The 15,076-nt window shown below is 35.4% G+C and overlaps 1 protein-coding gene across 5 annotated transcripts in view; it reads left to right on the top strand.

Annotated features, from left to right (window-relative positions):
* RFC1 (replication factor C subunit 1) overlaps window positions 1-15,076 on the top strand; it is an 83,265-nt gene that overhangs the window by 13,376 nt on the left and 54,813 nt on the right. For 4 of the 5 annotated variants that reach the window (XM_033421668.2, XM_033421669.2, XM_033421670.2 and 1 more), the window contains exons 2-4: window positions 2,881-3,009; window positions 7,471-7,546; window positions 10,437-10,559. In XM_033421668.2, the coding sequence (XP_033277559.1) occupies window positions 2,881-3,009; window positions 7,471-7,546; window positions 10,437-10,559 (328 nt within the window). Of the gene's footprint in view, window positions 1-2,879; window positions 3,010-5,157; window positions 5,252-7,470; window positions 7,547-10,436; window positions 10,560-15,076 lie in introns of those variants that run through there. The other variant, XM_033421671.2, reaches the window with a different exon arrangement.

The raw sequence follows: 15,076 nt of genomic DNA on the forward strand, positions 1-15,076 counted from the left end.
TTACTTGCTTATATTTTAACTTTGTTTATGGCATCTTTTGTTTTATTTTTATGCAGTCAGACCTTTCTGTATGGGTGGTTTCTAGCCTTCATGTTCTGCTTGGAAGGACTTCCCTTTGCTAAGATTATAAAAGTAAACTTAAAAATTTGTTCCTTACTAATATACTCAGCAAGAATTATTCCGTGCAGGTAAGAGTGATGTCTAGATCCATTATTTGGGAGTTCGATTAGTCACTAGTCTTCGAAGACCTGGAATACCAGGCAGGGAATGTGAATTAAGAGTAAGGTGAAGTCACACTATAAATTAAAGTCAAATTGGTGACCTTTGGCTCTTAAATGTTCATATAGCAGATGGCTGCTCACACTGGAGATAATCCCTAAAAAGGTGTGAGTAGAATCGCTTTCATTCTGATGTAAATTCTTTTCCAAAAGTTTAGATTTTTAATGTATATTGAGTTAGATCAGGATGCTGTAATTTAATTTTTCAGCTGCCATCAGAGTATAAGGGCATGGGGAGTGGGAGAGTAGGGTAGAATAAAGGGAAAGGAAAAGAAAGGGGTTGTGAATAGGAAGAATTACTTAGGGAGGAAAGGTGGCAACAATGCTGAGGATTGGCAGTATGGAACAGACAAAAATCAGAGAGCTCAACGTTACCAACAGTTCCATTTCCTGAATTATATTTTGTTTTCTTCCTCTTGCTTTTTTAAGTATTTGTGGTTCCAACACAGATGGAAAACCACCATTGACTTTAAGCTGATTATTAATATTTAGTTTTGATATTTCCATGGTACATGTTTGCTGTGTGAGTGTGTGTGTATGTGTTTGTATGTGTTTAAAAAATCACCACTGTTTGAATGAAGACTCACTTGGTCATTTCAAAAGTGAAACTCCAATGTGAAACTCTCATTTCCTCCAGAAGCAATAAAGTAAGTAGTTGTTAGCCTCAAACTCAATTCTTTGCAAATTATATGGAAGACTGTGGCTTTCTTATTCCTCTAACTTTTCTTTAGCACCTGACACAAGTGTCTCAGTTTCATAACTGAGGTATCCATTCTGCAAACAGTATTTTTTATTTATTTTATTTATTTATTTTTTAACAGTATTTTTTAGACTTAGATTTTATTAGGATGGATTTGTGACTTTTTTATATTAAGAAATTTACAAAAGAGGGTATAAAACTGGGGAAGTCTGTAACCTTTCAAAAAAAATTAACATGTCTGTGTACCTCATTTATCTGTTTTCTTTATTGCCTTAACCACAAAGCTGTGTGTGTGTGTGTGTCTTTGTATAACACACTTGTTTGGGATTTTTGACATTTTAAGGGTTTGACAATTACTGCCAGGATCTAGGAGAAAAGTTGTTAACCTTTCTTACACTTGGTAAAGTACTTTTAACAGGCATTTTCCTCACTACAATAGAGATAGGTTGGAACAGGTAAAAAGAATTGAAGACTCAGGCTTATGACCATTAAGGATAGGAATAGGGAAAACAATACAACGGGCTCTTGAGCCCATCCTTTGGAATTCAGGTCCTAAATTCTCACTATTCTTTGTTCCTTATACCCTTGCCTGTGAGCAGAGACAACTGTAAATGGAGATGTTTCAGTGACATGAAGGGATAATAGTTCATAAATGAGAGAGAAGGGAAGTTTTTACTGAGCCAATATTGTGACAGATGCATGATTAATCCTCATAAAGTGTAGAGAGTATTAGTCTCACTTTACTGATGAGAAAACAGATTAAAGTAACTTGCTCAGGGTCACCCAGCTAGAAGGCACTAGAGCAGAGATTCATACCAGAGGTTTCTCATTCTAAGGTCTATTCCCTGTTCTCTATACCACAGTTTCTTCAAAGCTAAAATATAAAAGGGTAGGGAAGAATATGTATGCGAAGGATAAGAAAGGTGAGTGATATTAATTGTAAATTACATTGTAAGTGTTTCAGTATGATTAATTTGATTCTGTTGTTTAACACGGGGTAGTAATTGAAGAAAGTATTGTAGTCAAAATTTTTTCTTCAGAATTTGGAAAAATCATGTAAAGGAAAATAATTTCAAGGTTCTTAGTTATTAAGGTCTTAAATGATCAGAGTTCTGAGAGTTATTCTTCTCTCAAACTGGAGTATAAATCCTATAGGTGGGACTTCCCTGGTGGCACAGTGGATAAGACTCCGTGCTCCCAGTGCAGGGGGCTCGGGTTCGATCCCTGGTCAGGGAACTAGATCCCACATGCATGCTGTAACTAAGGAGCCTTGGAGGTGCAACTAAGGAGCCTGCCTGCCGCAACTAAGACCCAGTGTAACCAAATAAATAAATAAATATTAAAAACAAAATCCCATAGGCAAGGATTATGTTCTTCAACTCTTTGTCTTTTCACCTACTATGCCCGAGATGATGGGGTATGTGCATGCATGATCAATAAATGCTTGTTACTTGCCTCTTTAGTAGTTGTGCTGTCGTTAGGAAAAATTTCCTTTGTTTATTTTTGCCCTATTTTTGGCCAGATTCTGAGAATTAATATTACTTTTCATTAGGCACACTAGTTTTTAAATCTTTTTTTGGGGGTGGGGGGATGCACACCACGTGGCTTGTGGGATCTGAGTTCCCCAACCAGGGATTGAACCCAGGCCCTCAGCAGTGAAAGTGAGTAGTCCTAACCACTGGACTGCTAGGGAAGTCCCTGGACACATTATTTTTAACTGAAGTAATTTTATCAGTTAACTTTTGCATATAGAAAGAATGCTGCTGCACACGTGGAACTATCTCATTATGAAGAAATTACTGAGAGTAAACCAGTGTGTGTGGAGAGTTGTTCCTTTTTACAATTGAAATTAGAATTTTGTTCAGTTAATGTTTGTTTATGATTCTCCTTTTTTGCTTCTAGGATATTCGAAAATTCTTTGGGGTTATACCAAGTGGAAAGAAAGTTGTAAGTGAAACAGCAAAGAAGAATGAGAAAACGAAGTCTGCTGAAGAAACCAGAAAAGCAAAGAAAGGAATAAAGGAAATCAAGGTCAGTTTTCCAGATACAATATTGAATTGTATAAAATAAACTCAGTTCTGAGATTTGATATATTTGGAGCCTCGAGTAAATATAGATTTCAACTCAGCAGAGGAAGAAGAAAAGTAATAAGGTATTACTTATTTCTGGTTAATATATCTTACTGCATTCATAGCTTGGTGTTTTCCTTCACTAGACATGGAACCCTTTTTAGTTGTTAAAACTTTGTGTTTTAAGACCAAAATTTGCTCATAAAGACAGGAGTGCCAGGTGAATGGTATTGGGCTTCTGGTGAGGGAAGGCTTTGGAGGAAAGCTTTATTTTTTTTCCTGTCCTCCTTGGGCCTCAGAGAAGTTAAGATATAACGTCACTATGAAAAGCAGGCAATGACTACAATAGTGTATTTGAGTTAATATTGTTCCACTTTGTGTAAAATGTAAGAATTCTGCAACTCTACAGGTCTGATTACCACCACCCCATCCTTTATGCCCCAATTGGCATATGTCTTATATCGACATATATTAATACTCCACACTCAGTATAATAATTATTGCTGTAAACTGACCTTATTTTGAAGAAATTAAAAGAGGAAAATTGATTTGTAACCACGTGTGGTGATGGATGTTAACGACTTATGATCATTTTGCAATATACACAAATATCAGATCTTCATGTTATACACCTGAAACTAATATAATGTTACATGTCAATTATTTCTCAATAAAAACTTACCTTAAATTAATAAGATAAACAAAATTAAACAAAATTTTAAAAATATGTAAGATTAAAATTATAAACAAATACATATAATAATTTAAAATAAGCAAACCATCAAAATCATCAATAAATTATAATTTAAACACATAATTTTTTTTATTTCTTAGATGAGACTAAAATAAAAACCTCAGTTTTCTGCTCTGCAAAAAAATAAATAAATAAAAGGAGAATTGATCTTTTATACTTAACTATGTATTTGCTGCTTCTAGTGCTTTTCATTTCTTATTGAAGATCTGAATTTCCATCTAATATCATTTTCTTAAAACCTGAAGAATTTTTTAAAGCGTTTCTTGTAGAGTAGATCTGTTGGCAATGAATCCTGTAAGTTTTTGTTTATCTAAAAATGTCTTTATTTTGCCTTCATTCTTGAAGGATATTTTTGCTGGATATAGAGTTTTGGATTGACAGTTTGTTTCAGCACTTAAAAATGTCGCATTCTTTTTTTGGCCTCCATTTTTTCTGGTGAGATGTTAGTGGTCTTGTTGTATTCTCTTGTATGTAATGTATTATTTTTCTCATGCTGCTTTAAAAGATTTTCCCTTTATCTTTGGGTTTCAGCTTTGCCCATGGTATACCTGTGTGTGATTTTCTTGTGTTTATACTGTTTAGGGTTTCTGAGCTTCTTGACTCTGTAAATTTATATCTTTCTTCAAATTTGAGAACTTTTGCCATTATTTCTTCAAATATATTTATGCCTCATTACCTCTCTCCTCTTCTTATGGGATTCCAATTATATACACATTACAATTTTGGAATTACGGGACTTCCCTGGTGGTCCAGTGGGTAAGACTCCATGCTCCCAGTGCAGGGGGCCCGGGTTGATCCCTGGTCTGGGAACTAGAACCTGCATGCATGCCGCAACTAAGAGTTTGCATGCTGTAACTAAGAAGTCCTCACGCCGCAACTAAAGATCCCGTGTGCCGCAGCTAAGACCTGGTGCAGCCAAAATAAATAAATAAATATGGAAAAAAAAAGAATTTTGGAATTGCGTCACAGATCATTGCAGCTTATTTATTTTTATTCTTTTTTTCCTCTGTACTTCAGATTGGATAATTTCTCTATTACTGTCCTCAAGTTCTTTGACTCTTCTGTCATCTCCAATTTGCTATTAAGCCTATACAGTGAATATTTTGTTTTAAGTATTGTATTTTTCAGTTCTAGCATTGCCTACTAATTCTAACATCTGGATTCATCTCAGTTTAGTGCCTTTTATCTTGAGTCTGTGGGTCATGTATTAGTCAGTTTGGGCTACCATAAAATACCATAGACTGGCTGACTTAAAACAACAGGAATTTATTTTCTTACAGTTCTGGAAGCTAGAAGTCTATGATTAAGGTTCCAGTCAATTCAGTTTCTCTCGAGAACTCTCTTTCTGGTTTGCAGATGGCTCCCTTCTTGCTGAGTCTTCACATAGCCTTTCCTTGGTGTGAACACGTGGGGAGAGAGGTTGAGAGACAGAGTGAGTGAGTGTATGCACGTGAGTTCTCTGGTTTCACTTCTTATAAGGACACTAACTTGTCAGATCAGGGCTCTACCCTTATGACTTCATTTAACCTTAATTACCTCCTTAGAGACTCCATCTCCAAACACAGCCATACTGGGGGTTAGGGATTCAATGTATGAATTTTGGGGGGATACAAGCTTTCATTCCATAATATTCTGCCAATGGTCCCCCAAAATTCATGTCCTTTTTGCATGCAAAATACATTTATTCCATTCTAAAGCCCCCCAAAGTCTTAATTCAGTGCATCACCAGTTCTAACGTCTGAAGTCCAAAGGCTTATCTAAATATCATCTAAATCATATATGGGTGAGACTTAGGTATGATGCATCCTGAGACAAAATTCTTCTCCAGCTGTGAACCTGTGAAACCAGACAAAGCATGCGCTTCCAAAATATAATAGTAAGACAGGCATAGAATACACATTCCCATTTCAAAAGGGAGAAATCAGAAGAAAGAAGGAGTGACAGGTGCCAAGCAAGTCTAAAACCTAGCAAGGCAAATTCTATTTGATCTTGTTTGATGAAATATCTGGGCACCTTGTGGCCCAGTCAAGTTGACAGATAAAAGTAACCATCACAGGTCACATTTCCTATTTCTTTGTACATCTGGTTATTTTGGATTTACCTTGCATAGTGTGAATTTTACAATGTAGGAACTTTGGATTCTGTTATTTCCTCCAAAGAGTGTTAATTCTTTTAGTTTAGCAGGCAGTTAACCTGCCTGAACTCAAACTCCAAACTCTTGTCCACTCTGTTATGGGCAGCATCTGAAATCTTTGTTCAATTTTTTTTAACCTTAGCTGGGCACTTCGAGTTTTTCTGTGCATATATAGTTCAGGAGACAGCCACAGATTTGGGCTAAGTTTACTGACAGAATTTGGAACACCCCTTCTGTGGCTCTCTCCCTCCTGGGATACCCCTTTCTCTCACTTCTGAATTATTGTCATTGTTTCTAACCCTGTCCTCTAGTCTGGTGGTGTATTTGAATTACAGTGGTTTATTCATCTCATTTTCTTCCAAGCTAGTTGATTGTGCTTAAGTTTTTTTTTTTTTTGTGCTTAAGTTTTTGAAGTTTTATTATAATGGATAGAAACGTATTTCTACCTTGTAATTGATTATAGTCAGTTTTTTTGCTGTCTGCTTTCTTGATTTTTTTTTGGGAAAATTTGAATGTGTTAGAAATGTGATGTATAACTACAAAATATATAAAATATATAAAATATAAAATACAAAATATTAGTAATACCTTATGAATATGTTAGAAATGTGTATATAACTAAAAAATATAAATATTAATTACCCTTGCCTTGGTTTTATTTAGTTTTCCACCAGGCAATGAGTAGTGATAGGCCCACAACTCCTTAGCTTTTATTTCTGTCTCAATTTTTCATTTTCAGGAAGCACTTGCCTTGTAATATCTGATATCCTTTTACTCTTTGTTATACATGGGTTAGTGTTGAAAGTGGAAATGAATAATAATATAGCGTTTTCTACGATCCTGCCTTTGCCATCTGATGCAATTATTATCCGGCTTATTCTCTCCCCTGCTCCTCCCCCCGCCCCAAATTTTATTGAGAAATAATTGACATACACCACTGTATAAGTTTGAGGTGTACAGCATGATGGTTTGACTTACATATATTATGAAATGATTACCACAGTGATTACCACATGTGGGTGCAGATACCCTTTCAAGTTAGTGTTTTGTTTCCTTTGGTTATATTCTCAGAAGTGGAATTGCTGTGTCATATGGTAGTTAGTTCTATTTTAAATTTTTTGAGGAACCTCCATACTGTTTTCTATAGTGGCTGCACTGATTACAGTCCCACCAACGATGCACAAGGGTTCCCTTTTCTCCACATCCACACCAGCATCTGTTATCTCTTATCTTTTTGATGATGGGTCTGGCCTGTTCTTTAGCCTAATTTGGGCATTACTGACATTTGGGGCAGGATAATTCTTCGTTGTGGAGATAATTCTTCGTTGTCCTGTGCATTGCAGGATGTTTAGTAGTATCCCTCGTCTACCCACTATATGCCAGTAACACCCTCACCCCAGTTATGACAAGCAGAAATGTTTCCTGGGGGGGCAGCGTTCCTCTAGTTGTGAACTATTGAGCCCAAATCTAATGAGGAAAAAACAGCTAAGTTATATGGTCTTCTCTGTGTTCTAATTATACTGTGATGTTTATAGGTAAATCGTTCTTGTAAAGAAGATGACTTCAAACAGAAGCAACCAAACAAGAAAAAGAGGATCATCTATGATTCAGGTAATATTTCTTTTGAGGAGCTTTCAAGTTTAAAAACTATTTTATATCTGTTAGAACAGTGTTTTCCAGACTGATGTTCTGAGACACACAGCTCTCTATGATGTTAACAGGTGCTGTGAGAAGAGGGTTCTATGTTCAAGTAAAGTTGAAAACAACTTTATTACACTACAGAATTTATCAGAGCCGAAATATGTTAATATATTAAAGTTTTGTTCGGGAGGGGAGATAGTATATACAGCATGTCTGAAACTTACTTTGAATATGGTATGTTTATTTTTTTAAATATTCATATTAACTTCTCTTTCAGCTGAGGTTCTTAGAAACTGAATTTGAAAAATAGTGCCGTAAAATGTTGCTTTAGAAACAAAGATCTAAAATATAATTTTTGTGCTTTTGATCTGGTCCTTTTTTGTTGCAGTTAAAAAGGAACAAACACAATTTAAAAACTTTGAATATACAGTTGACCCTTGAATAATGCAAGGGTTGGGGCTTCAACCCCCCTTGTAGTTGAAAATCTGCATATAACTTGACTCCCTGCAAAACTTAAGTACTAATGGCCTACTGCTGATCAGAAGCCTTGTCAATAACATAAAAAGTCAATTAATACATATTTTGTATGTTATATATATATATTTACTATATTCTTACAATAAGTAAGCTAGAGAAAAGAAAGTGTTATTAAGAGAATCTTAAGGCAGAGAAAATACCTTTACAGTACTGTACTGTGTTTTTGATACCGTAAGTTTATGTCATCTGTTTACAAGATGAATCATCTCTTAGTACCTACATCAACATTGTCTAATATGATACAAAAGACTGTAGATGTTATATGTATTACTAATGCTAGACATCAAAAATGAAAAGATAATGTGAAAAGGAAGTTCGTATTTATTTACAGATACAACGATTCATACATTAATAATGAAGAAGCAGCAGTATGATTGCTTTATGGTAGCCTAGTGTTGTTGATACAATTGCTTCATGATAGCCTAGCCTATGCACTAATGAATGAATCTGTTATAAAATTTTGGCATACAGTATTACAGTCATATTCATAATACAGTATTGGAAACATTGTTACATTAAAAAAAACTCACCTGTGATGATAGATAGGCTGATATGCAGTTTCTCCAGTTATAGAGAGGCATACTGTATAGTAATGTGATTCTTTGAAAGCAAAGTTACAAAACAGAAAACTAACACATTAATTTTATATTAAAGATCACCTTATACCTATGTAGGGATAGACTAGTATCTACATATATTTTATGCATTCATAACATACTTTTTAATTAACTTTTTCGATATTTCTAGGCTACGTGGTTTGTCTCTTTTTTCAAATTGTTGCAAATCTCCAAAAGCTTTTCCAATGTATTTATTGAAAAAAATCTGTGTATAAGTAGACATGTGCAATTCAAACCCATGTTCAAGGATCAACTATCCTTTTAAGATAGGGAACATACACTTTTCTGCATGCCTTTTATGATATGTTAAAATAATAGTAGAACTCAGGAAGTTTTAGGTTTTGCTTTTTTTGGAGAAGATCTATTTGGTATGAATTCTTAAAGTTAGAAATGTAACCTAAGGAAGCATTTATAGATTGTTAGGATTTTGACAGTGGTAGCAAAGATTCTGACTCATTTTCTAAAAGTACTTGAGTGTTTATCGTGAGTCTTTTACTGCTGTATAGAATTGTAAAGAATTTGAAATAAGTACATATCACCATTTCTCAGAAGTTTCCATCTTTTGGGAGAGTGGAAATTTAATTGTTTGATACATTTTAGAACAATATGAGACAGGATTTAAAAATGCATGGTGAGAGGAAGAGGAAGGACACTAAAGTTTCTGAAACTCCTCTATTGTGTACCAGACGTATACTAGGTATTTATACTTTGTCTTGATTTATATTTAAGTGCTCTGGGTGATTAGATTGTGGTAGACAGAATAATGGCCCCCAAAGATGTCCACACCCTAGTTACTAGAACCTGTGTATATGTTAGGTTACGTGGCAAAAGGGAATTAAAATTGTAGGTGACGTTAAGGTTGATAATCAGATGACCTTAAAGTAGGGAGATTATCTGGATGGGCCCAATGTGGTCACAAAGAAGAGGAAGGCAGAAGAAGAGATTTAGAGAGAGATTGACTATGGAAGAAGGTTAGAGAATTAGAGAGATGGCAGCATGAGAAGGACTTTGCCTAATGTTGCAGGCTTTGAAGATGGAGGAAGTGGGGGCCATGAGCTAAGGAATGCTAGCAGTCACTAGAAACTAGAAAGGTGAGGAAATGGATTCTTCCCTATAGTATCCAGAAAGGATCACAGCCATCCTGATGCTTGATTTTAGCCCAGTGAGACCCAAATTGGATTTCCAACCTCCAGAACAGTGAGATAATACATTTGTGTTGGTTTGTTGTTTTTTTTGGCTGCTTCATGCGGCATGCGAGATCTTAGTTCCCTGACCAGGGATAGAACCCGTGACCCCTGCAGTGGAAGCACGGAGTCCTAACCACTGGACCACTGGCGAATTCCCCATTTGTGTTGTTTTAAGCCACTAAGTTTGTGGTGATTTGTCACAGCAGCAACAGAAAAGTAATACAAAGGCTTAACACTGGATAGAAGGCAACCTATGAGAATTTATAAAAGAGATTTGCCTTGAAAAGGGTCTTGAGGAATTGGTTAATAATAACCTCTTTAAGGGAATTCCATGGTGGTCCAGTGGTTAGGACTTGGTGCTTTTACTGCTGTGGGCCCAGGTTTGATCCCTGGTCGGAGAACTAAGATCCTGAAAGATGGATGGCACAGCCAAAAAACAAACAAAACAAAAAAACCCACTTTAAAAACACACTATATTATACTATTTCTTTTCAAAGTTTTAATTTTCCTCTCATTTAGATTCAGAATCAGAGGAGACAGTGCAGGTAAAAAACTCCAAAAAGCGACCAGAAAAATTGCCACTGTCTTCTAAACCTGCTAAAATTCGACACCAGGATCCTGTTACATACATTTCAGAAACAGGTAAGGGTACCGAATATGTTTATTGTTTTAGAAAAAAGCGCAGTGTGTGTTATGTTCTTGAGCTTCTCGTTGGTATCTAAATGTACCTCCTTCACTTTGAACTGAATTTCTGTTGCCTTTTTTGGTTTGTTGAATTATATTTACCAGGGGAAGGTTGTAATTATCTTTGGCATTTTCTGTGAGTTAAGGGCCAATTACAGGAGAATTGGTTCTTAGAATTTTTTTAAAGTGCTGTATATTGAAGCATATATGTTGAAGCTCTGTCTTGAATCATATATTCAAATATTATTGGGTTGTTTTAAAACTTTTTAATGTAAGTTTTTTTATCTTGGGCGTTAAAGTCATAACAGTCTAAGTATATAATGACTATTCATATTTGTGCTTTATAATCTAGCACAGATGTGACCTAAATTCCTTATATTCTCTGGTGACACAAAAGATTTTAGCATTGGCTTTAAAAAAAATGATTGTTATTGTATTTATATTTATTTGAGCTGTTTTGAGTGGTCAGAAAATAAGACATTTATAAATGTACACTAATCTTAAGATATCATAGTATAAATAATTGTTTCATAGATAGTATTCTTTTATGGTGAGGAACCCTGAATTATATTGTCATCTTAGGAAAAAACACTTAGATGGGTTCATTATAAAGTCATTTAGATTTTAGCATTGTTAACTCCTAGAGGAGACCATCTTCAAATTCACAGAACCTGTTTTATCAGTTCCTATATAGAAATTGCTTAAAGGGGCCATGAGAGCATCTGATACCTCATTAGTTTGTTCATCTTAAGGAAAACCTCTGACACCATTATTTTTAGCACTCTGCTACTTGTATTGCTAGTGAAGTGAATACACCTGGTTTGAAGAGACAGGGTAAAAACCACAATTATTTTGACACAGCATGTTACAACTTACATTCAACAGACATTTATTGATTGTCTTTTCTGTCCTAGATACTAGGTGCTGGGATACAAAGATGATTAAAGACTCCTAAGTACTATAGGAATTGCCTGAGGCTGCAATATACAATAGTCAGGGAGAGGGCTTCATGGAGAGGGTAAGATTTGATCTAACCCTTGATGGATGAGCCCGTGATGGAAGGAAAGAACATGTCTGGTTAATAAGATGGGATTATTTAAAGCACAGCATCCAGCACAAGGCTTGATGTATTCGCAGGACACTGAAGAGATTGCTTGCCCACATGATGAGGAATAATGAGAGGTGATGAAGCCAGTTTAGGGAAGATCTTGAAAGCTAGGCAGAGGAATTCCACATAGCAGGGAAAAGGGAACCATTAAAGTTTTTGAACAGATATAGAATGATGAAAATAGTATTTAAGAGTGATTGCTAGTATTTAAGAGTGATTGCGAGTATTTAAGGTGGGAAGGAGAATAGAAAAATCATAATTGGGGAGGCTGAGGCATTTATGGTAATCTACGAGTGAAGTAATGAGAGTCTTAAAAGTTAGCAATAGTTAGGGACTGATCTATAAACATTTTGGGGATGAGTTATAGGTTAGGTTTTTGGATTACCTATGGGCTTCATTCAGCCATGCTATCTATGGTTTACTATTAGGATAATTAGAGAGCTGATGTTATTAGCATGCTTACATGTAAAATTTTTTTATTTTTTAACATCAGCTTTATTGAGATATAATTCACATACCATACAATTAACCTTTAATGGTTTTTTTTAATATAATTAAAAAATTTTTATTTTATTTATTTATTTTTGACTGCGTTGGGTCTTTGCTGCTGCATGCGGGCTTTCTCTAGTTGCAGCGAGCGGGGGCTACTCTTGTTGCGGTACGCTGGCTTCTCATTGCAGTTGCTTCTGTTGTTGCGAAGCACGGGCTCTAGGCGCGCAGCGTCAGTAGTTGTGGGGCGTGGGCTCAATAGTTTTGGCTCGCGGGCTCTAGAGCAAAGGCTCAGTAGTTGTGGCGCACAGGCTTAGTTGCTCCGCAGCATGTGGGATCTTCCCGGACCAGGGCTCAAACCTGTGTCCCCTGCCGATTCTTAACCACTGAGCCACCAGGGAATCCCCACCTTTAATGTTTTAATGTTATTGGAATTTGCTTTCATGTATGGGCTGTTACTTGAGAGTATGAAGGTACTCATGGTAGATAAATTGGTCAGTAAGTAGGGAATGAAACAGGAAAGAAGTCCTTGAGTTGTAGAAGGTAGCTGAGACTGGAAGGTCAGAAGCCCTGCCTGGAGGGTACATCCTTAGTTCCCATCTAACAGCTGTGTGACTGGGCTAAAGGGCAGTGAGTCTGTCTCCCTTTCTGTAAAGTAGAAACACTAACTGAATAGACTAGTTGGGAAAAAATGGGATGATGCATATGAAAGGGCCAGACCCAGTGCCTGAAACATAAATAACAGGCTGTCAAAAGGAAAAAATAAAAATGAAAGAAGCCCACAGATGAAGCTTTGTAGGCTCTCTGAAACATTTACATATTTGATAAAGTTGTTCAAATGACCAAAGAGAAAATCTAAGTGACATGAACATATTTTCTGGAAGCTGAGATAAATTTCTTCATTATGGCCTGTGGCAGATTGACTCTTGAACCTTTCTGTTCTGTTGCTAAATATCTGTTCAGGCACGTTGTGCAAATGCGCTCTTCCATTAAAAGGCTCCCTCTTACATCTGGCCACCTTTGTCAAGTTTTGAATATGTGGGAGGGATACTAAAACCAGTATGGTGATAGGTTTATTATGTAACTGAAGGTGGTGTGATCAAGCTTTCCAGTGACACCCTGAAAACGTCAAAGTTAGTGTGCAGACAGCGATGGCCTTCAACTGTGGATCAAGGCTATCGTTATCTTGTGATTTTAGGTACACAGAAGGGTCAAACAATTTAAGCTCTGATCACAGGTTTTCTTTAACATGGGACTGTTTATTTCAGACCAGGTATTTTCGAATGTTATTTTCTGAAAAGATAACTAACTATCATCTTATCTGAAATTTTTATGACCATTAGACAGTATTTATATCACCCTGCCAAGGGTATGTACATGTGAAAGTGAATGTTGTCATCTTGTCTTAGCAAAAATTCTTGGGGTACAGTATATCTATCTCATATGATGTTCAGTATTACATAGTATTCTGCTTTTTCCTGGATTTGAGATACAGGAAAGAAGTTAGCTGTTTTTTTGCCTGTTTTATCTTCTCATACTTTTTTATGCCTTGGAATGATAGGTGAATGGGAGAAAAGCCCTTTTCCTTCCCATCATAAAAGAGAATGAGACGGTTAAAAAGAAGTCTGCAATAAAATTAGCATAATAAAATCAGAAATATAATGAGTTTCACAAAAAGAAAAGTGCAGCTTCTTGAAATTAATAAACTAACTAGAAATTTCTTGACCATAAAATAATTCTTTTATTCTTTTTTTTAAAGCTAAAACTACATACAAAATTTCAATGCTGGTTATGAATAAGTATTCATATTGTAGAAATAAATATTTATCAGTATATTGGGACTTGCCTGGAGGTCCAGTGGTTAAGACTTCATGCTTCCAATTCTGGGGGCATGGGTTCGATCCTTGGTAAGGGGAACTAAGATCCCACATGCCACGTGGCCAAAAAAAAAAAAAAAAAAACCCACAACAACAATTTATCAGTATAAGGTTAAATAAAATATTTGTGGTAATAAAATTGTACTTTTTTTTTTTTTGGAGTTTGGAGCTTCTTGTGGAAAAGGATTATATGATATGATTCAGTTTTAAAAACCTGTTAATTCCAAAAGAAACAATTTTCTTTACTATTCCATATTTTATCTTTTATAAACCAACTGTTTTTTTTCCTTACAGCATAGCATGCGTAGTGTTTAAGAACATGAGCTCTTGAGTAAAACCTCCTGCCTGGGTTAAACCTTCATTTACCTTCCCTGTGTCTTAGTTTCCTTGTTTGTAAAATGGGGTATTACTAGTACCTACATCAGAGGCCTTTGTGCTTGATCAAATGAGATAATGCTTGAAAAGCAATTAAAATAGTGTCTGTCACATTACTGAAATGCTCAGTAAGTATTAACTGTTATTATTATATTTTGACCTGATCGTACACCTACATCTGCCTTTAAGATTATGCTAAAGACATTTGCTTTTGCTTAGATACTTAGGGCTTTTTTTGATTATATAACTGTGCTTTAGAAATTTAGAAATTGTATTTGGCCCACTTATGTTATGGATGTTCTTTGTCCCGTATGGGAACTACTACATGTGGCTGTTGAGCACTTGAAATATGATTAGCCCAAATTCAGAATGTTTTACTTGTGAAGTATAGATTTCAAAGACTTACTACAAAAAAAAGGATAAATTATCTTATTAATAATTTTTTAGCATTGATTACATGTTGAAATAATAATCTGAATATGTTAGGATAAGTGAAATATATTATTAAAATTAATTTCATCTGTTTCTTTTTCCTTTTTAAAAAGGTGGCTTGCATTTTATTCCTGTTGCACAGTTCTTTATAAACAATGAGAAACATACTTAGGAAATAACCTTACTTTATTTAT

The sequence above is a fragment of the Orcinus orca genome, chromosome 4, assembly GCF_937001465.1.
Source record: "Orcinus orca chromosome 4, mOrcOrc1.1, whole genome shotgun sequence".
Classification (NCBI taxonomy): Eukaryota; Metazoa; Chordata; class Mammalia; order Artiodactyla; family Delphinidae; genus Orcinus; species Orcinus orca.